Source organism: Perca fluviatilis, chromosome 23, assembly GCF_010015445.1.
Source record: "Perca fluviatilis chromosome 23, GENO_Pfluv_1.0, whole genome shotgun sequence".
Taxonomy (NCBI): domain Eukaryota; kingdom Metazoa; phylum Chordata; class Actinopteri; order Perciformes; family Percidae; genus Perca; species Perca fluviatilis.
This window is the reverse complement of record NC_053134.1, coordinates 25620708-25640225: the sequence shown is the minus strand read 5'-3', so window position 1 is coordinate 25640225 and position 19518 is coordinate 25620708. Positions and strand designations below refer to the sequence as shown.

Genomic DNA, 19518 nt, shown 5'->3' with positions numbered 1-19518 from the left:
AATGTAAAAAAAAAGTGACAAAAACATTGAGGTAAAGTGACAAGTGTCCAAAAAGACGGCCAAAACGTTGTAATTTGGACCCAGAAAACCAAAAAAGTTGCACGGTCGACGGGAAGACAACACGAGGGTTAAAGCTTGAGAATTAAAATTGGGATTTTAATTAAAAACCTAAAACAGCCTCGACAGACGAATAACCGCTACGAACCCAGAAGACGGCAGAAGGCCGTTTCTACAATGTTTCTGCCCCGTGTGTGTACATTACACAACAGCACAACAAGAACCATTTTAAAAACTCCTAATAAACCTTTAATTTGAGCTGGGTTTTTTTGTACAATTGACAAATTACATTAAAACGTCTGGATCTTCTTAAATGTCTGTAGTATATTGTACACCTATCCCTCTGGCTAGAAGGTTAGGGATACTGGTCACTCCAAACAGCCAACGCAATAGAAATAAAGCTGCATGTAATAGACAGTTATATCAATGTACAGTGTTTACATAAAATACATCATAGGAAGAAAAAAAAAAAGGTGAAGCACAAGGCTGGAGAAGTGCCATCGCAATCGCACCAACATTTCCATTCCTCCTCATTCCAGTCAGTTGTGGGCTGAGACCATTCTGCTGGAGACGTACAAAAATAGATTACAGTGACGCACTATCGACTGGCTTATTTCAGAAAAGTGTTCACTTTATTTTGTCATTTTACACATCCTGACAATTGTCTGGAAGCGGATGTAAGGTCGATCCCCCAGGGAAAAAAAAAAAAAAAAAAAAGTTATGACACATATGTAACAGGTTTAGTGACATTAAAATAGTACATCACCACAGCTGATTTGTTTTTTAAAATAATAATAATAAATAGAGAAGCATTTGGTTTAATATCAAAGGAAACTGCTACAAAATACCAAATCTGAAAGATGTCAAACTCTACCAAAACTACATCTATGGCAGGCCTTGTTCCTCCCCTTAACAGTTAAAACATTTCTTAAATCCAGAACATTCTCAAGTAATGCAGTGCCAGTCTTAAGAAAAAAAAATAAAGCACAAATTTAAGGCACAGTTGGGTTGCCTGCCGCGAACTGTTGCAGCAGGTTTTGAACATTTGAAATGTGCATCATTTGTACAATTTCACACTGCAAATACGGAATCCAACTTTTAATTCACTGCATAAAAAAAATTAAATAAAAAAATACTGAAATTAGGTCTGGCAACTCCTGGATTTCTAGCAGGTTTTTTTGGAATACACAGGGTGCTGTTAAAAACACAGGCTATCAGGAATCCCTAAATTCAGTAGAGTCTTCTTAACAAGGGGGTGGGAATATTTGGGTTTGAGTGTTAAAAAAACAACAACATTCTCACAGTACTCCTTGTGACAAAAAGAGTGGTAGCATAATCCCAGGACGCTGATATGTTGACAGAGCAGTAGTGACAGCATCAGGGTGGATCACGAGCGGGAACATCAGCCTCTCCAAAAGGAAGACGAGCCGACTGTAAACTGGACCACAAGCCACCCTGAACCCTCTGTGTGTGTGTGTGTGTGTGTGTGTGTGTGTGTGTGTGTGTGTGTGTGTGTGTGTGTGTGTGTGTGTGTGTGTTCCTCTGGTCTGGTTGGCCTTTGTGCACAGAGAGGTGACCCCACACCCGCTGCGCTTGTTCAGCACAGGTTTGGAAATACGAGGGGACGCTGCGCCCACAGTGAAAACGACCCGACTTGAAAAGGAGGCGAATAATGAAACATAACGTGAAATAATAAGAAGAATAATTTGGGAATATATTGGATTACAATCTGGAGGGGAAAGCTTTCAGGGGGACTGTTAAAAAGGTACGCTCCCCGATTCTCGTTATATAACGCTCCGAAGCCGAGAGTGCCGAGAGTGTGGGAGCGCTTGCTGGATGCTAGAACCAAAAATGTTACCCTGTTCTGCGTTAGCGGTGCTGTCGCGACCCCTCGTGGAGCCTGGGATACAGCTGGAGTCTGTGGTACGTGAGCAGCGAGGAAAATAATAAAATGTGAGCTTACGGTTTGCTTTTAATACGGAGGATGTAATAAAGCTTGTGCCACCATTCACATGTATTTACAGCACGCCCTCTACAAGTCTGTTCATGCCTTCCTCACTTGACTAAATAATAATCATCAGAATAATAATAATAATAACAATAATAACAACAATAACAGGGAGTACATCGAAATTTCCGGGAAATCAACACCCACACTGTGTCGCATTGAGAGCTTACATCGAGGCATACTCTGATACATGCAGCCATTTCCATACGGTGCCCAAATCAACTCCATCCATGGCGTGAGACTGCGGAAGAGGAGGGAGGATGAAGTCTCTGCACACATCTTAAATATTCCAGAAGAGCTCCGCTTCCTTGTTCAAATCCATGACATTTTAATACAAAAGATTATTGAAAACAAACGCCGCGCCGCTCAACAACTTCTCTTGCGATCCTCCGTTGAAAAAAAGAAAACAAACAAAAAAAAGAAAAGAAAACCCAGCTCTCTCCCTTTGACCCAGACTCAAGTCTTCCCCGTTGTGAAGCAGTGAAGGAGCAGCAGCAGACTGGCGCGGCCATGCTGGGAGGGGCACAGAGAACAACGCTAAATCTAGAACGCCGGCGCTCGTCTCACGAGAAGCCCGACGAGTTGGCGGCGCCTCGGTGCTGCAGGCGGGGCGTAGTGTTTGTGGCGCTCGTGGTGCTCCCGGAGGCCTTCAGAGGGGTGCTGCAGGCCTGGGCCTGCGGGAAGCGCTGGTGGTAGCGGTCCAAACGCAGATACTTCACCGTCACCAGCTTACCTGTCCAAGGGGGGGGGGGAAAGGCAGCCGGTCACTGACCAATCGCCACAGGTCTCTTCCATACAATGGAGCTAAACATCACACATCAACAGTCCCTCCCCAGCACCTTCTACTGCTGTTTCAACATAGAATGATTATTCCTCACATTGTATCTGATTTCTCTCTTTTCAGAACCACACACACGCGTGAATATAATAATATGTACAAGACAAGGCATGCCTTTACTCCCTGTCAAGTGTCTTCTAAGAGTTACTTAACTAGAAATATGCTAAAAGAAACACGTTTTCCAAAAGAACTACGCACCATATTCTATTATTATTATTATTATTATTATTATTATTATTATTATTATTATAATAATATTGTATTGCACCAACTAAGCCTGCTGATGAGTGTGCGAGGCATCAACATACTTCGAACCCTTTTTTTTTATATATTTATTTTATTTACCCCCACAAAACTCTGATTATAAGTCCAACCCTGGTGACACTGACGTGAAATATATTGTGATATTGTGGTTTTAGCTGCTGGCTAATGCTAGCTTGCTTGTTCGCTGACTGGTCAGCTACCAATCACAATGGAATCAAGAAAAAAAAGTAATTATGTGGGAGAACTGCAGCCATTTCATTGGAATGACACGGATAAATGTTTCTGAACGTAACGTAAATAAATGGAGAAAGATAAATGAATAGATAAACTCGGGCCGTGAACGGACACATTTTTATCGGGAATAGTGTTTTAGCAACGGCAACTCAGAGGTGTCAAGTAACGTAGTTACCTTACCTTACCCTTGTGTTGACTTCGGGTCAAATTGACCTGTTTTCAATTTTTGTTTTATATCAGAAAATATGGGACGTAAAAATAAGCGCTGAAAATGTATAGAAGAAAAATTTTACAATTTCAAACGTTGGAAAAAGCAAGGTTGACGGGAAGACAACACGAGGGTTAAGTAGAAACGTTGGTCATCTATACTTTACTGGAGTAATTATTTTACAGCAGACTTTTTACTTCTACTCCTTACATTTTCACCCAATTATCTGTACTTTCTACTCCTTACATTTTACAAATAGCCTCGTTACTCCTATTTCAGTTCAGCTTGTTTTCATTCCGGCTCGTCATCGTTCAAAAAACGAAACACACACACACACAAAAAAAAAAAACTACCCTGATAAATCCTGCCATCCGCTGAGAGTGAATTTGATTATGGTTGGATGAGAAGTATAAACATATACCATTCCCACACCCTATTGGTTTGTATGCAATCCATCGCTCCTGCACAGACCCGGTGCTAATATAGCGCCGGTGCCTTAGCACGGGATGCTAGTTGACACTACACCTGACAGCAGGTAACGTTAGCCTACCGTTAGCTAGTTAACACTACACCTGACAGCAGCCTACCGTTAGCTAGTTAACACTACAGCTGACAGCAGGTAACGTTAGCCTACCGTTAGCTAGTTAACACTACACCTGACAGCAGATAACATTAGCCTACCGTTAGCTAGTTAACACTACACCTGACAGAAGGTAACGTTAGCCTACCGTTAGCTAGTTAACGTTACACCTGACAGAAGGTAACGTTAGCCTACCGTTAGCTAGCAGCTGAAGTAAACAGAGATGTGTCATCTTTTTCAGCCCTTCTGAGTTTGCAGGTATGATTTTAATATAACATTATTATTAGTCATTATGGAATTTAGAAAAACATTTTTTTTTGTGGAGGTGGGGTAGTGCCCTATAGGCCACTGTGGGGCAGGCTAAGCTTTTGTCCTTAATGGCATTTTTTCCCCCTTACATTACTTTTACTTTTGTACTTTAAGTAGTTTTGAAACCAGTACTTTTACTTGAGTAAAAAGCTGGAGTTGATACTTCAACTTCTACAGAAGTCTTTTCAAACCCTAGTATCTACACTTCTACTTGAGTAATGAATGGAAATACTTTTGACACTTCTACGGCAACTACAACTCCCATAATCCCAATCAATTTCTTTGATAACTCAAAATGTACGCTCTAGTTGATTTGGTGTTTTGACACGTTGACCATGCTTTGTGGGTGGGTCTTTTTGTTGCTGTATCATCACCATTCATATCTATACAAACAATTTGTTTATGATTCAACAACCCTCCCCCCCCCAGCTATCGTTTATTTTAGTCATCGAGTATTCGATCGATTATTCCATTGATTAATCGGATAAGAAATACTTTTGTTTTATTGAAGAGCAATAATATACAATAGTTTGGTTAAATTTTCGGGAAAAGCAACATTTTTATTGCCTACATTGTTTAAAATATCATCTCTCAAAAAACTAAACATATGAAGTGCATTTAAGTGCCATATTGTTTTTAAATAAAACATGTTCTGAAATGCAATAACACCCTCAAACTAAGGCATACATTAAACATACATAAACATGACTTTAAGTTGTGCAACTTAACTTTCAGAACTGCAAGTTTCAACCTGACAGTAATCTGTATATAGACCTACAGTATATGTAAATATTAGTTATACTCAACCTATTTTCATGTATATATTTGATTACAATGCTACACAGCTCTGTTACATTTATGCTAGTAGATCGTTGATCAGCTGTTTCTCCGTGGATAGAGAGAGAAAAAAAATGGTGCGCAATAATCAGCTGTTTTTCTGAAGGGATAGTCAACAAGTCGGCTCTTTAGATCAGATTGTGGTCACCACTACGTATTTTCTTGTCTTTGTTTTTGGTCGTTGTGTTTGGTGTAGTTTCATCGTCCATACGACTCTGATTAACTTTTGTCGGGTCTGCTTGGTGGAATGGAGGATTAAGTTAGACTCCATGTTTTCTGTTGAGATGCTGAAGCATTGACGTCTACGTGCTATTATTGTGGTAAGCTAGTTCCATTCTGCAGTAGACACACTGTACAGATTTTTCGTTTTAATTGCGCGTGACGTACTCTTAGCCCCTCACTAGTCACGCTCTTTCTTCGTTTTGTAATCTGCGCCGTCAGTCTTCACGGCATGCGTCGCAATCTTCCGTGCGGAAACACCGTGAGCGACACAACGTTGGTAACATTGATTAAAACAAAGCTTCGAGGCAAATCATTTTGCATCGAGGATTTTTAGTAATGGAATTATTCGAGTTACTCGAGGAAAGGTTCAGCCCCACTCTAATGTCAGTGTTATTAAAGAGTGTGACTTACCATCAAACCAGGAGCCATGAAGTGCCTTGAAGGCTCTCCCTGAGTGCTCTGCAGACAGACACTTGACATAGACGCAGCCCTGTGGAGAGAGCAGGGGAGTACAGTGTGACATGGCTGCAGCCAACGGCATGGATGTGTGCTTACAGGATAGGGCGTACCTCTCGCGAGTTCTTGTCGACGGCGATGTGGACGATGCCGTCGTTGTCGTTGCACTTCTCCAGGATGGCCTCGTGGATGGCTAGATCCCAGTTCTCCCCAACCTCCCTGACGACACAAACACATCGCGGTCACAAGCAGAAAGTCAGCTCAGTTAAAAAATTAAAAAAGACTAGGTTTGGTCGCCCCCTGACAGCGCATTAAGCAAGCAGCAGAGACTGATACTCACATGACTGGGTCAAACATGTTTCTGATCTTCAGACATGGCGTCAGGCTGTTGGGAGGCGAGTTCCTGCGGTCCAGCGGGAAAGCTGAAGGCAAAAAGTCAATGCCCTGAAGATCATGTCAGAACACAGCGCTAAGTTCAGGTCAGTACAGTCTAGTGAACATGGGTTAACTGGGCAGGTGGTCTACGTCCACGACGTTCCACTTCCGGGATTGCGCCATTGCCGACGGAAATTCCGCCGGATTTAACTCATTTAGGCCGCATATCTGTCACCTTGGTCTTTCTTTGTGTTGGCATTTACCATCACAGGAAAGAAGGAAATTAAAAAAAGAACAACTAAAAGCTAAAAGGGAAAGACAATGTGTGAAAACCCCAAGTCACAGCTTGGTCGGGCTTTCAGCAGATGGAGACAATTACAGGATTGTAAAGGATTCAAAACCCACCCCGAATTGGCCCTCAGGTATGCAATATGTCCATTTCATTCATAAAATAACTTTACAATGCACGATGTGGTTGTAGTCAGTAGCAGACATTAAATTACACCTCCCCCTTCCATTTAGCGCGGATGTTTTATTCCCTTCAGTCCGTGGTTGTGTTGGCCTACTATTTTCTGGTCCTTTGTCCCCCTGTACTTGACTTTCATGAAATGCGTTATAAGTTAAGTTATTATTACGTTGGTTGCTACAACAATCTCTTAATGCTTTGGCTCGTGACCCAGTGACAGTGATCTCTGGTTTAGCTCGCGATCCATCCAAAGTAGGCTAAGTTACCGTATGAACACTTGAAATGCAATCTGTAAATTATTCTCTTATTGTAAATGAATGATTTTCTGTCTGAGCGAAACATTCATGGCAACTATATGACCTCCCGGTAACGCTAACTCAGTACTATACAGTGGGCAATACAGCACCGTGAAGAAAAGAGCTTTACAACAGCAGGTGGGGTAAAAATACTAGCGCTTTTGTCCAAAGGGGCCGCTGGAATCAACACAACCTGATAGAGCCACTTTAAACTGCCAATTAGATTTTTTTACTTATTAATCGAAGATGCCGAAACACCCTTCCGGATCATTCCAGCCCACTTTAACCCCTGCTTGTAGGTGCCTAACGAGTATCGTCACGTTTTTGGTATCGTCTTAGTAACGAAGGAGCGGTTCTCGTGACATCCCTAGTGCATTTTCAGGTTTCTGAACAAGTCACTGCTACAATTTGAGAGAGAAAAAATGCTCTCTGGAGCCACTAGGACATTTTTTTTAGCGCGTTACCTTTTCCCTGCCAGACTTTGGAGGGCATCAAGGAGGTCTTGTCACAACTGAGAGAAGGCTGAATCCACCTCCAGACCAGAAAGTCTGCTCCACCGATCCTCTGGGTCTCTTTTCGAATCCTGGACTCGTTGGCTGAGAGGAACCTTTCAGCCCGCTCCCAAATCTTCTTCATTTTCTTCCTGCAAAATATCACAACTTCTTCTTTACCTGATAGGTCAATGGGACGTGACAGTTTCCTGTTTTCGATAAGCTCGCAAGTCCCTTCGCCGTCAAAGTCAAAATGACAACCCTACCAAGTAACATTTCTGCAACACTTGGGACAGGAATGCAGACACATTGCACACATTAGTGTAATAAATAGTGACATACTGTATACTAGATGTTCATGTCAGATAAGATTAATATCAGTATTTTTTTTTTATCTTTCATTCATTTAACAGCTTTCTGTATGGAAATCTAGCAAAATGGCATTATGCTTCGTGTGCATTAGGTTTGTTTTTTTATAACTAAAATTATTTAACTGTCCATAATAATTAATACACGTTTTGTACAGTGTAGAGTTACAGTGCTAAGCATAAGTGAACAGACCCATGCTTAAGTTGACTAAAAAGAGGAATAAAAAAATTATCTTTTGGAAATTGATCTTAATGCCTTAATTTAAAAAAATTCCAACCTTTAAAAAGGACCCCAATTTTCTTTGTGAATGAATAATGTGTCGTAAATAAATAAATGTTCTTCCTTAAAATACAGGGGGCATAAGTCAGTACACCCCTATGTTAAATTCCCATAGAGGCAGGCAGATGTTTATTTTTAAAGGCCAGTTATTTCATGGATCCAGGATACTATAAATCATGATAAAGTTCCCTTGGCCTTTGGAATTAAAATAGCCCCCCCACACCATAATATACCCTTCACCATACCTAGAGATTGGCATGGTTTTATTTCAGTTAGCCTAATAGCTGGTGTGATTTGCATTGAGAGATGATTTTATGGAAAGTACCCCATGCCAATCTAGAGTCAACACTGGGACGAGAGAAGAAGGCAGCATCAGTCAGCGGTGTAGGTGATGTTCAATTGATTTGCGTTTGCTGTATGGCGGCTGTTCATTTCAGGCCTTGATGTACTTGTCTTCACTTAAGGAGTTGTTTTAAAAAAAAAAATAAAAAAATCTGGATTCAGATACCAAAGATCAGGCTGTGAAAGTGTTAGTACTGACCGGTCCTGAGGCTGAACCAGAGAGTCTCTGACATGGGGGATGGGCAGGTATGGCTGCAAGTCCTGGTTCTCTTGGCAAGCCTCACTGTGGCTCCTCAACACATCTGAACAACAACACCATCGATAGCAGGATTAAAGCATATCATCTACAGCACTCATATACAGCAAAAACCAGCAGCCAGTGACTTCAACTGACAAATCATCAGGACATTTGACACACATAGACTTTCTACTATATTGAGTATGTGATTAAAGATTACGTATTAAGCCCCTTTTTCAACCACAGGAACTAGGAACCTTCTGAGGGACCAGGGTCTAAATTAAGAGTGCAGGAACCTTTGGAGTGGGATTTGAAGGGATGACCATCGCTGATTGACACACACAGCACGGCTGCTTCAACTCGCCGACTGCTTTTTTTTTTTATAAAACAAGAAAGTACTCCCATATCAATTTATGACCATTTTTGGACAAGGGGAGAACATTTCTCTTTGTTTGGTAACACTAAAAGTGAAGTTGGAAGTCTGTCTGCTTCCCGGCACAGCAGTACATTTTTGCAGTGAGACAAAACCTAAGGGTTATTTCTGTTTTCACAGTGAACTGCAAGCTACAGTTTTAACCCCTGCAATATCTAATTATATTTGACTAATCTTCACCGGTATTTATACCGCAGTGAAAATGCAGGTAACAACGGGCTGAAGGAACCTTCCTTTTAGTTCCTTGAAAAGTTGTTCCTAGGGCTAAAATTCTAACAGCTTCCTAGCCTGACGTGGTCATACTCATACACTGCTCCATTGGGCTGGGATTATGGGGGCTTGTTTCAACCGAACCAGGAAAGAAAATGCCGAACACACAGATGAAAGTGAGAACTGTTTCCTAATCGCTGTGGAAGATAGAGCAAACCACAGCGTTTCACAGTCCCATCACGTTCACTTGCTTGAGTTTAGTGAATGGGAGTTGTTCCTTACCGATGATCCTCTCCACCATGTCATACATCTGCCTGGTCTCCTCCTCCTCTCTCCTCCAGCGATACTTCATGTAGCAGACCCCACTCCACACACAGCCGACCACTGCACGCAGAGGGAAAAAAAAAAAAGACACTAATTCAATAACTAAGTCAATATCTTGACAAATATTGGATGTTTTGCCACGGACTTTTGTACAGATTTTACAGGTCCAAGGAAGATGAATCCTGCCAACTTCATTGAGTCGCCTACTATTTATTATTATTTTATCTATTATTCAACTGCTTACCTCTGTACGTGCCTGATACTCCATTTCCCTTGTGTTTGATCTAATCTAATTCCAGCACAGGTCACTTTTTTTTTTTTAGTACAAGTTACAAGTTTTTCCTCCTTGTTAATCCTTACTTCCATTTTTATTTTCTCCAGCGTTGTACTATCTTAACCCTCCTGTTGTCCTTGGGTCAAATTTGACCCATTTTCAAAAAGGTTCTATATCAGAAATTTGGGTTTCTCTCAACCAAATTGTCACAAAAATAACGTGGATGATTCATACGACGCTCTTCACAAGTAAAATATATGATCACTACTTTCATTGAATTGGGGTGTTTTATTCAATTTTATAGCATTTGGAAGAAGAAAATTGATAAAAGAACATCGGGAAAAGTGACAAAAACTCAAAGTGTCTTACGGTTTTAATTTTAAATTTTGACCCAGAAAAACAAAAAGTCGCATGGTCGACGGGGAAGACAACACAAGGGTTAATGTAGAAAATTCAATATGTTTTTGGGAGTTACTTACAAAGGAAAACCTGCTCTACTGATTGACATTGTTGCTGTCCTCCCCTCGGCTGTGTCAGTTAACATTCAGTCATCACTGGTGACGCTGGCAGTACAACTGGAACAGGTGCTCTAATCAATCACTGCACTTTGGGGAACACAGTCATTGATCTACACGCCAAGTGTTTCGGGCATGCTGTTGTTTATGTGGCGTGGCTTAAATCTCACCGGCTGCAATCAGGAAGACTCTGCTGATGACGGTGAGGAAGGCTCGGCGGAAGCGGCACACGAAGGGCATCTTGGGATGCGTGGACTCCAGCTGAGAGATCTCAGACACGTCGGTCAATGGATCATCAGCTACCTGACCAGTCAGCCTACACACACCCCACACACACACACACACACACACACACACACACACACACACAAACACAAAAACACACAACCACACACACACACACACACACACACACACACACACACACACACACACACAGAGTAAGTGGGGATGTCACATGCAAGGCTTGTGATCAGCATGAACATGTGTACCATGTGTTACCTTATCCCGACATCCTGGCCTGTCCGGATGATCCACTCCAGAGAAGTAAGAATGAAGCCTTTAAACTCCTTATTCTGAGCCTGAACAAAAGACACACGCTACTGATCAGAGAACAGTTCACCAGATGGATAGAACAGCTAATCAGCATCCAGGAGTTCCCACTCCAAAGGGTCCTGCTTTATTAATACTGCCTTTCAGTACTGGGCGTGCGTCCTTGAGAACTGTAACTCGTATAACTCATGTTGTCAGTTAACTGTAGCGTTGACCGGCATAAATTCGCCATATGTCAGACTGACCTGCCGGTCGCCGGTCATGGCCGAGCACGTCAAAACCGGCCAATTCCGATCACCGGCCGGTCTATCGGTGCATCTAATTAATCGCTTAGTTGTCAATTAATCGGCAACTATTTTGATAATCGATTCATCGGTTTGAGTCATAATAATTCTGATTCCAGCTTCTTAAATGTGAATATTTTCAAGTTGCTTTACTCCTCTATGACAGTGAAGTGAATATTAATAATTATTAATGAATAATACATTTTTCACCATTTTCTGACATTTTATAGACCAAACAACTAATCGACAATCGTTAGAAAGATGCAGTAGTCAGTGGCACTACAGTGCCTGTTTCAGGTTTTTTTAACAGGCGGGGCTTTCTCAATTCCCAGTTTGTGCATCCCTGACTCCTCTCCTCGCGCTCTAAGTCCCGCCCCACCAAAGATTTGAGTCGAGGAAGAGACGTGAGGAGAGAGGTGTCGAGGCAACGGGCATTTAACAAAATGAGACATCCGTGCTCGGAGTGGTCATTTTAAAGCGCCGTCAACAACGGCATGGACATTTCACTGCCCCTCTACAGTCCCAGTAGGCTACATTGCTTTTTTCGATTATGTCTTGTATTAATGTATGAGTTTTTTTTCATAACGATTTACTTTAATGATCAGATTAGTTGCTTGTAAACGTTTCCATGCGCGCAGTACTGTCACTGCAGCTAATATGGCAAAACTGTAGCTATGAAGCTGTCTGTCCGACAGCAGCTCTGCTATGCTCACATTAGAGTTAGTGGATATAACTTTTATTTTTATTTATATTTATATTTATATATATATATATATATATATATATTTTTTTTTTTTTTTTTTTTTTTTTTTATCTCTCTCTCTTTCTACCTCTCTCTCACACCTCTGTTTACATGCCACAGGTAAAAAGCCTTCTCGCTCCTTGATCCTCTCTCCTCAATGCGCATTTTAGAAATTTGGGCGTCCTTCAGGGATGACACGCCGAGACGATTTCCAGGTCACAAGCCAGAGGATGGAGGAGTCAAGGAGGTACACGTTTGTGAATCGGAAAAGGCCGAGGTGTGTTAACGTGTGGACGTACCAGTAAGTACGCCGAGGCCTCATCCATGGACAGACTTCTGTTGGGATGCTGCTGGTCGCCACAGTCATGCTGGCCTGAAATCAGAATATCAAACCATCACTGAAGGAAAACCTCTGCTTGTTCCAACACCATGTGTCGTAACAGCCTGTTAATCTACTGAGCAGTATACTCACTGGGTGGTATGCCCTGAAGTTTATATCACAGGAGATTTTAAAAATACTATAGGTATACAAGTATTGGATCGTTTCAATAGGATGCGATTTAAATAAAGTACAACAGTACTCTGGATTGGGAATTTAATAAGATATAATCACTTAGTTTCTGTTACATATATAACATTACAAGCTGCTTTCACCGGCTCCGTTTGACTGAGAAGCTCTCTCACCCGTTTTGACAATGTATCATCTTTCCTTAATCTGTGTGTACAGTATAGAAAGTACAAATATATCGGTCTTTTAATGTCAGAGTCACTGTCACTGTAATTCCAAAGAACTAGGAAATCAGTTTCATAGATTTTCAGCCCATGTTGGCTACATTTCCTAATAATGTCTAGTTCCTTCACACAGCTGTACAGTCAGTCAGGCAGCGGCCACAGAGTATAGTGCAGAGTTAATAGCTACCAGCGACGTGGGCCAGGTGGTCATGTAGATTCAGCAGCAGCTTTAGGATCAGGTCCTTCTCCGCCTTTTCCTGCAGACGATACATACTTAGTGGACACACTCTACCAAGAGAACTGCGTATATTATATTCATTAGTTCATTTGTAGACCTTTGTGATGGCACTTTGATAGTTTCAAATATGTTCCAACCAGGGTTATCATAGTAAACCAAAACAAGCGGTGACTTTATTTTTTTAAAGTAAACTGAAGATAAATAAAAACTAAAATCTTCAATAAAAACTGAAACTATATTGCCATTTAAAAAAATAAAAAATACAAAGGAACGCAAATCATTTCAGTTCTCTACAGAAACTGAATGAAAATAGTTTCATATTTCTGACACGTTATTAAATTAATATTAGTTATATGCTGATTAGTACAAGTATTTTGTGAGAAAACAAAGGGGGTGAATCTCCCAGAAATTGCAACAGAAAATCTGTCAAAATGTTTATTACTCATAAAAGTCTCCCCTATAAACATAAAAACATAATCAGTGATGCCACAATGTCCCATTGCAGCCCATGTTAGGTGGAGACACTACAGGTGAATAGGGTCAATAATGTAACTAACAGATATCACCATGCAACTTCCCCAGTTGGTTATTTACATTAAGACGATATTTTTTATTTTTTTATTACAAGTTCTCTGATCTTTTTAGTTTGATTGTGCAAATTCTGCATTGTCTCAAATGTGTGCTAATTTGGATAAATAAAGGTGTTTCGATCTGCTTGGGACATCTCTACAATCTAGGCCCCAAGATTTAGCGAACTGTTGAAATAACACCTAGTGTGGCTTATTAACAGCATTCAGTATCAGTTTTAGGTGAACTGTTTTCTCTACTTAGGTCAAAAGCATGAAGGGCAGCGCTCGGCGCCGCTTCTGGGACAGTTGGCCTCAGCCCGGCCAGGCCAATTCATTAACAAGGCAGCACTTCAGCTGGGTTCACTGCTCACATCCATTACATCCAATCTAATTTCACAACGATTGTACAAACATAACACTTCCTCTGCTTAATATATTGAACAAAAACTTTGCAACACAACTTTGCTGTTTTGGAAAGAGCAAGTCAGAAAATATCTACTTACATAAGAAGAGTCAAAATCGCTGCCAAAAGGATGGTTCTTAACTGCAACAAAGGAGAGAGAGATACATTCAAGGAGACAGAAACATCAGCAGGCTCTCTAGAGCCACACACAAACCTAAAAAAAAAAAAAAAAAAACACCACACAAACTGGATTAGGAGGAGGAAAAACTTGGTCTTTGACAATAAGACAGTGGAACATGAGTGTAGTTCAGACATCACCTAAAGGCCCTGACACACCAAGCCGATAAACATCAGCCGGACAAACTGGTTGTGTTTACCATTGTTGTTATCAGTTTGCGTTATGAGTATTGGGTATTCTGAGCCAAGTCTGAAAAAGTTTGCACACCGAGCAGAGTCTGCAGAAAAGTGCATTCAAGAGTCCTTGTGTACTTAATTGTGGATTTGGGCAACCCCTTGGCACTCACACACTTCCTAGGAACGCACCCTTTAAGTCTGCAAGTGCAGAGAAGTCAGGACATTTGTATTCAGCCACAGGACAGGTGAAAGTTTGGGCCATCAACGAGCAACTGCCTGGAGACCGCTAAAAAGTCATTTAATGCATCAGAAAGAACCCTATCAAGAGTGTGTTTGGGGCCAGGATTGGACCAGTATTTCTTAGAGAGGGTGAAGGGCTCGACAGTGCAAGAGTTTCACTCACATTTGCAACTAAAGATAGATGTGTGCTGTCATGAACTGTGCAACGTAAGAAAACTTTTTTGCACTCCTCTTTTGTCGGGCAGGTGCGTAAGATATGATCAAAGGTAGAAGATCAAAATTTGTTCAAAGAAAATCCCGCACACTGACCATTACACTGTAAAATGTATGAGCATGTGTGCGAATAACATTACGGTATTTTTTTACACTTTCCTTTTTTGCAGATGTGGTGGCCAGTAGCTCCCACGAACTTGCTACATTTAAGTTTGTTGTCTTTGTGACTGGAGCACATACAAGCGTAATTTAGAGGAAGTGTAACCACACCGAGGCTGCTTTAAGCCCCTGACACAGCAACCCAATGGCTGACCGTCGGCAGAAAAGCCAGTCGGACTGATGGGCCGGCTCCCGAAGTCCAAAAAGTGCCTCGGAACACACCGAAGCGACGCCGTCTTGAGCATATGTTCTGCTCGTGCGCAAGACGTAATACAAAAAAACGGAAATGACAAACGCGTCACCTGGGTCTGACTTCTCCAGCCGATAGTAATGGCGTCTTGTTCGAAATACGATCTGGTATTTTATGAAAATAGTTCACTGAAACGTGAATCTGAAAACATTTTAAGTGAGAAAAGTGCCGTGCAGCTGCTGAATCTGTCTTCATTTCAGATCGACAAAGGTCAGTTTAAAAGATTTTCATCAGATTTTGAGAGGCATTCGTCACGTTCATCCCGCTAGTCATTTCCGGGTTAGCACTCCACCAATCAGATTCGTCATTGAGTCAGACTGCCCGCCCTCTTACTCAGCAAGTCAGGTTGACCAAAATGAAGGCCGACGGCTCCTCCGACTGACGACAGCACGGAACACACAGAACAGACTCGAGTCACCGACCTCGCCAGACTGTCCAACGGACGATTATCGGGTTGGTGTGTCAGGGCCTTTAGGCTCGCCATTTTATTATAATGCAGCGAGCATGCAACTGCAGCGCCCGTCGTCTGCGTGGAGTTTTGGAAAGTAACCACAGGTGTGACTGCTTCATCAGCAGTGACCTGACTCCCTTCGCTCCGTCTCTCTGATGGTCACGTAACCGCGGCAGTAAACTCTATTTTACACTATGATGGTTAGAACTTTGCAATTAATCCGCGTTTCACACGCGTGACTCAACATCACTGCCAATTTATTGATCAATAGAAAATGTATTTCCAAAATAGAAAACATTACATTTCATAACGTTTTGTATTCATAACATGATTGCATTATTGTACAAATCAGCTACAAGTACCACTGTATACCAACAGCAACAGCTGTATCCTGTATAAGTTTAATGGGAAAATGTTGAGATCAATGATGCTCAAACTTAGTCAAAGCTGATGGACAATGTTTCTCTGGTGTAGAATTTTTTTATGTTAAGATGACAGCCATATTATCTGCCCAATCAATTCACCAGTGTTTTTGTTGCTGCTGTTTACATTCCTTCTCATGCACATTTAGAACATGCACTGCAGGAATGCACGACTGCTTTGGTTTTGGTTTTCTCGTGCAGCATTAAGAGACTACAACTGCATTTCGTTGTGCAACCCTGTGATGTTAAATTACAATAAATGAACCTTGAACCGCTTTAAAGAAGGCGTTTAAAGTATAAATAATTACTAAATATTAAATAAATATAGTGTGAAGCAGAAATAATTAAAAATCTGGTATATTTTTCTATTCAAATTAATGAAATCACTTTGCTTGTAAATGTCTCTTCGTTTATTAAAGAAAAACACATTATTTGATACATTTTCATTGCGCCCCTAAAGTTATTTATGTGCTCCTACATTTTTTCCACTTAGGCCTTCGGGGGAAAAAGGTTCCCGTTGAACTCTGGGGGTGGGATCACGTTCCTGTCAAATAGCTGGCTCCGGCTATTACAAAGCAAATGTTGTGATTGCACCTGGAGGAGGGATAGTTTGAAAATGGGACGGTGCACACTGATCTGCGCTCAGGGTTGGCGTTTGTTGACAAGGTATTGTCACTGGTTACAAGAAGTCAAGCCAATGCCAGTGCAAGGGGAACAGTGATCATGTCGTTTAGTCTGTCCCAACTATATAATTGGGTAGCTGGCGCTAGCTAGCCAGCTGCCTGGAATACCAGGCTGATGTCTCGTGTGAAGAAACACGGCAGTTTTTTATTATATATATATATAAAATGATACCAGGCTTGAAAGTAGTTACCTGTTATGATGTATGTTGTGTGTGATGTCTGTAAGGTACTGGGACCTTCAATTTCCCCTTGGGATCAATAAAGTATCAATCTATCTATCTATCATTTTGAATCTTACTAAGCTTAAAAATAAACAAAAGTTAATTTTTTGACATAATGGGCAGCTGTAGTTGAGGCTCCACAGCATGTGTGTTCGGCTGCTCAGTTTACATGGAGTACATCAATTTTGCCATTATTGTCAAACAATCCCAAAATTGTTGCACTACGGGGGGGAAAAAGCTCAAATTGCACGTGTCGGATACTTACTGACTCCATCCACCTCCGAAGATCCAGTGCCCCTCATCCTGAGGTACATGAGGCCCAGCAGCAGAAAGAAGAGGCAGGCTGCCGTGAGCAGGAACATGGACAGGTAGTGAGCGCTGAAGCTACCAGAGGAGGCCACCTCCTCCCTTTTAAACTGCTGGAGCAGCTCATCCTCCGGAACGGACAGCTTCTGCTTCAGCACTGCCTGGCTATACGAGTGGTTGGGACTGGGGGCGGTGTGATTGGAGTGGTTGCCCCTGTAGGTCTGGGACAGGCTGCTATAGTTGGAGAAGCGCGGTCTCAACCCAATGGCAAACCTACTAGTGCTGCTGCTGCTGCTTCTGGGGGCTCCGTCCTCGCCGTCGACGTGGTTATTTTTCCCGGCCTCTCCTCCGTGGTTCTCGGCGAGGGACACGTAGATGGACTTCCTGGGAAAGTTGTGGCTCCGAAAGATTCCCGATGGGTCCGAGTCCCTTCTCTTCACCTCGTCTTCCTCCCCCTCCTGCCTCCGGCCCCCCACCATATTTAGACTCTCCGGCGGGTTGACCTGTCTGGCTGCCCCTCCCGTCTGAGACCCTCGGCCCACTACGTGGGAAGGAAACTCCGCTTTAGGGTGGCTCCGTCTAGGCTCCAACCTATCCCGCGGTTTGTCTCCGGCACCAAGGCCCCCAACCTCCTCCTCATCGGAGTCGGAGTAATCCCCAGCTAGCTTGCTAGCGTTCAAGTGAGACGCCCCACAGCCATTTAAAGAGCGAGAGTTCTTCTCCGTTCCCCCCTCATAATCGTCGTCGTCCCCAGAGTCGTCGCAATCCCTCCCTTCAGCCTCAGGGCTGGATCTGGCACGGACTCCCCAGCCCAGCGAGACACTTCTCTGCCCGCCCGGACCCGGGGAAGAATTGTTGCTATTTACCGTACTCGTAGCGCCATACTGAGTCTTGGTAGCTGCAGTCTGCGTCGTAACGGGCCTTATCTTCAGCTGTTGCGGGAAACTGGAACTTCGGTCTGCCCTACCGCTGTGATTGAGGCCTTTTCTTTTCAGCGGAGTTTCAGCGTCAGACTCGTCGGAGCTGAAGCCGAGGACGGAGGGCTTCCTGCCCGGTCTCCTGCTGGAGCTCAGGTGCGTGACGTCATGGCTGGCTGGCCTGGATCCCGCCGTGTTGCCTCCGCCAGCGGTGCTGTGGATGGCCCCACCGCTACGGGTTTTACCCGCCCTAGAGCCCCGCTGCTGTTGCTCCTCCCGAAGCTTCTTCAGTTTTTTCAAATAAACCGGGCGAGTGTTTTCGGTAACCGGGCCTGGAGTGAAACCAAAGCGCTTTAATTCGGAGAAAAGCTCCTCATCCGTTAACTGCGTTGACGCCATCTTGGACAAAACTCTCCGGAGAAGGTTGAGTAACGGAAATGACGTAGGGGTGAAGTGGTAGACAAACTGGGCTGCGTTCAAAACCAAGAGCTGTTTATTACTGTTAAGTTATGATAGATATACAGTGCCTTGCGAAAGTATTCGGCCCCCTTGAACTTTTCGACCTTTTGCCACATTTCAGGCTTCAAACATAAAGATATAAAACTGTAATTTTTTGTGAAGAATCAACAACAAGTGGGACACAATCATGAAGTGGAACGAAATTTATTGGATATTTCAAACTTTTTTAACAAATAAAAAACTGAAAAATTGGACGTGCAAAATTATTCAGCCCCTTTACTTTCAGTGCAGCAAACTCTCTCCAGAAGTTCAGTGAGGATCTCTGAATGATCCAAGGTTGACCTAAATGACTAATGATGATAAATAGAATCCAGCTGTGTGTAATCAAGTCTCCGTATAAATGCACCTGCTCTGTGATAGTCTCAGAGGTCCGTGTAAAGCGCAGAGAGCATCACGAAGAACAAGGAACACATCAGGCTGGTCCGCGATACTGTTGTGGAGAAGTTAAAAATTTCCTAAGCTTTAAACATCCCAAGGAGCACTGTGCAGCGCGATAATATTGAAATGGAAGGGGTATCAGACCACTGCAAATCTACGGACCCGGCCGTCCCTCTAAACTTTCAGCTCATACAATGAGAAGACTGATCAGAGATGCAGCCAAGAGGCCCATGATCACTCTGGATGAACTGCAGAGACCT

General features: G+C 42.6%; 1 protein-coding gene across 3 annotated transcripts; it reads right to left on the bottom strand.

Moving 5' to 3' along the window:
* Positions 1-135: 135 nt before the first annotated feature.
* lemd3 (LEM domain containing 3) lies at positions 136-18783 on the bottom strand. Of its 3 annotated transcripts, none has more exons than XM_039791311.1 (13): positions 17404-18783; positions 14246-14286; positions 13123-13192; positions 12503-12576; positions 11127-11206; positions 10796-10941; positions 9795-9896; positions 8831-8933; positions 7615-7793; positions 6354-6435; positions 6127-6232; positions 5969-6047; positions 136-2798 (listed from the first exon to the last, which is right to left on the bottom strand). In XM_039791311.1, the coding sequence occupies exons 1-13, from the start codon at positions 18758-18760 to the stop codon at positions 2629-2631; spliced, it is 2589 nt and encodes an 862-aa protein (XP_039647245.1). In that variant the 5' UTR covers positions 18761-18783; the 3' UTR covers positions 136-2628. The 3 variants fall into 3 exon arrangements, with proteins under 3 accessions (XP_039647245.1, XP_039647246.1, XP_039647247.1); XM_039791312.1 differs by having other exon boundaries at positions 136-621; XM_039791313.1 differs by having other exon boundaries at positions 136-618.
* Positions 18784-19518: the final 735 nt, after the last annotated feature.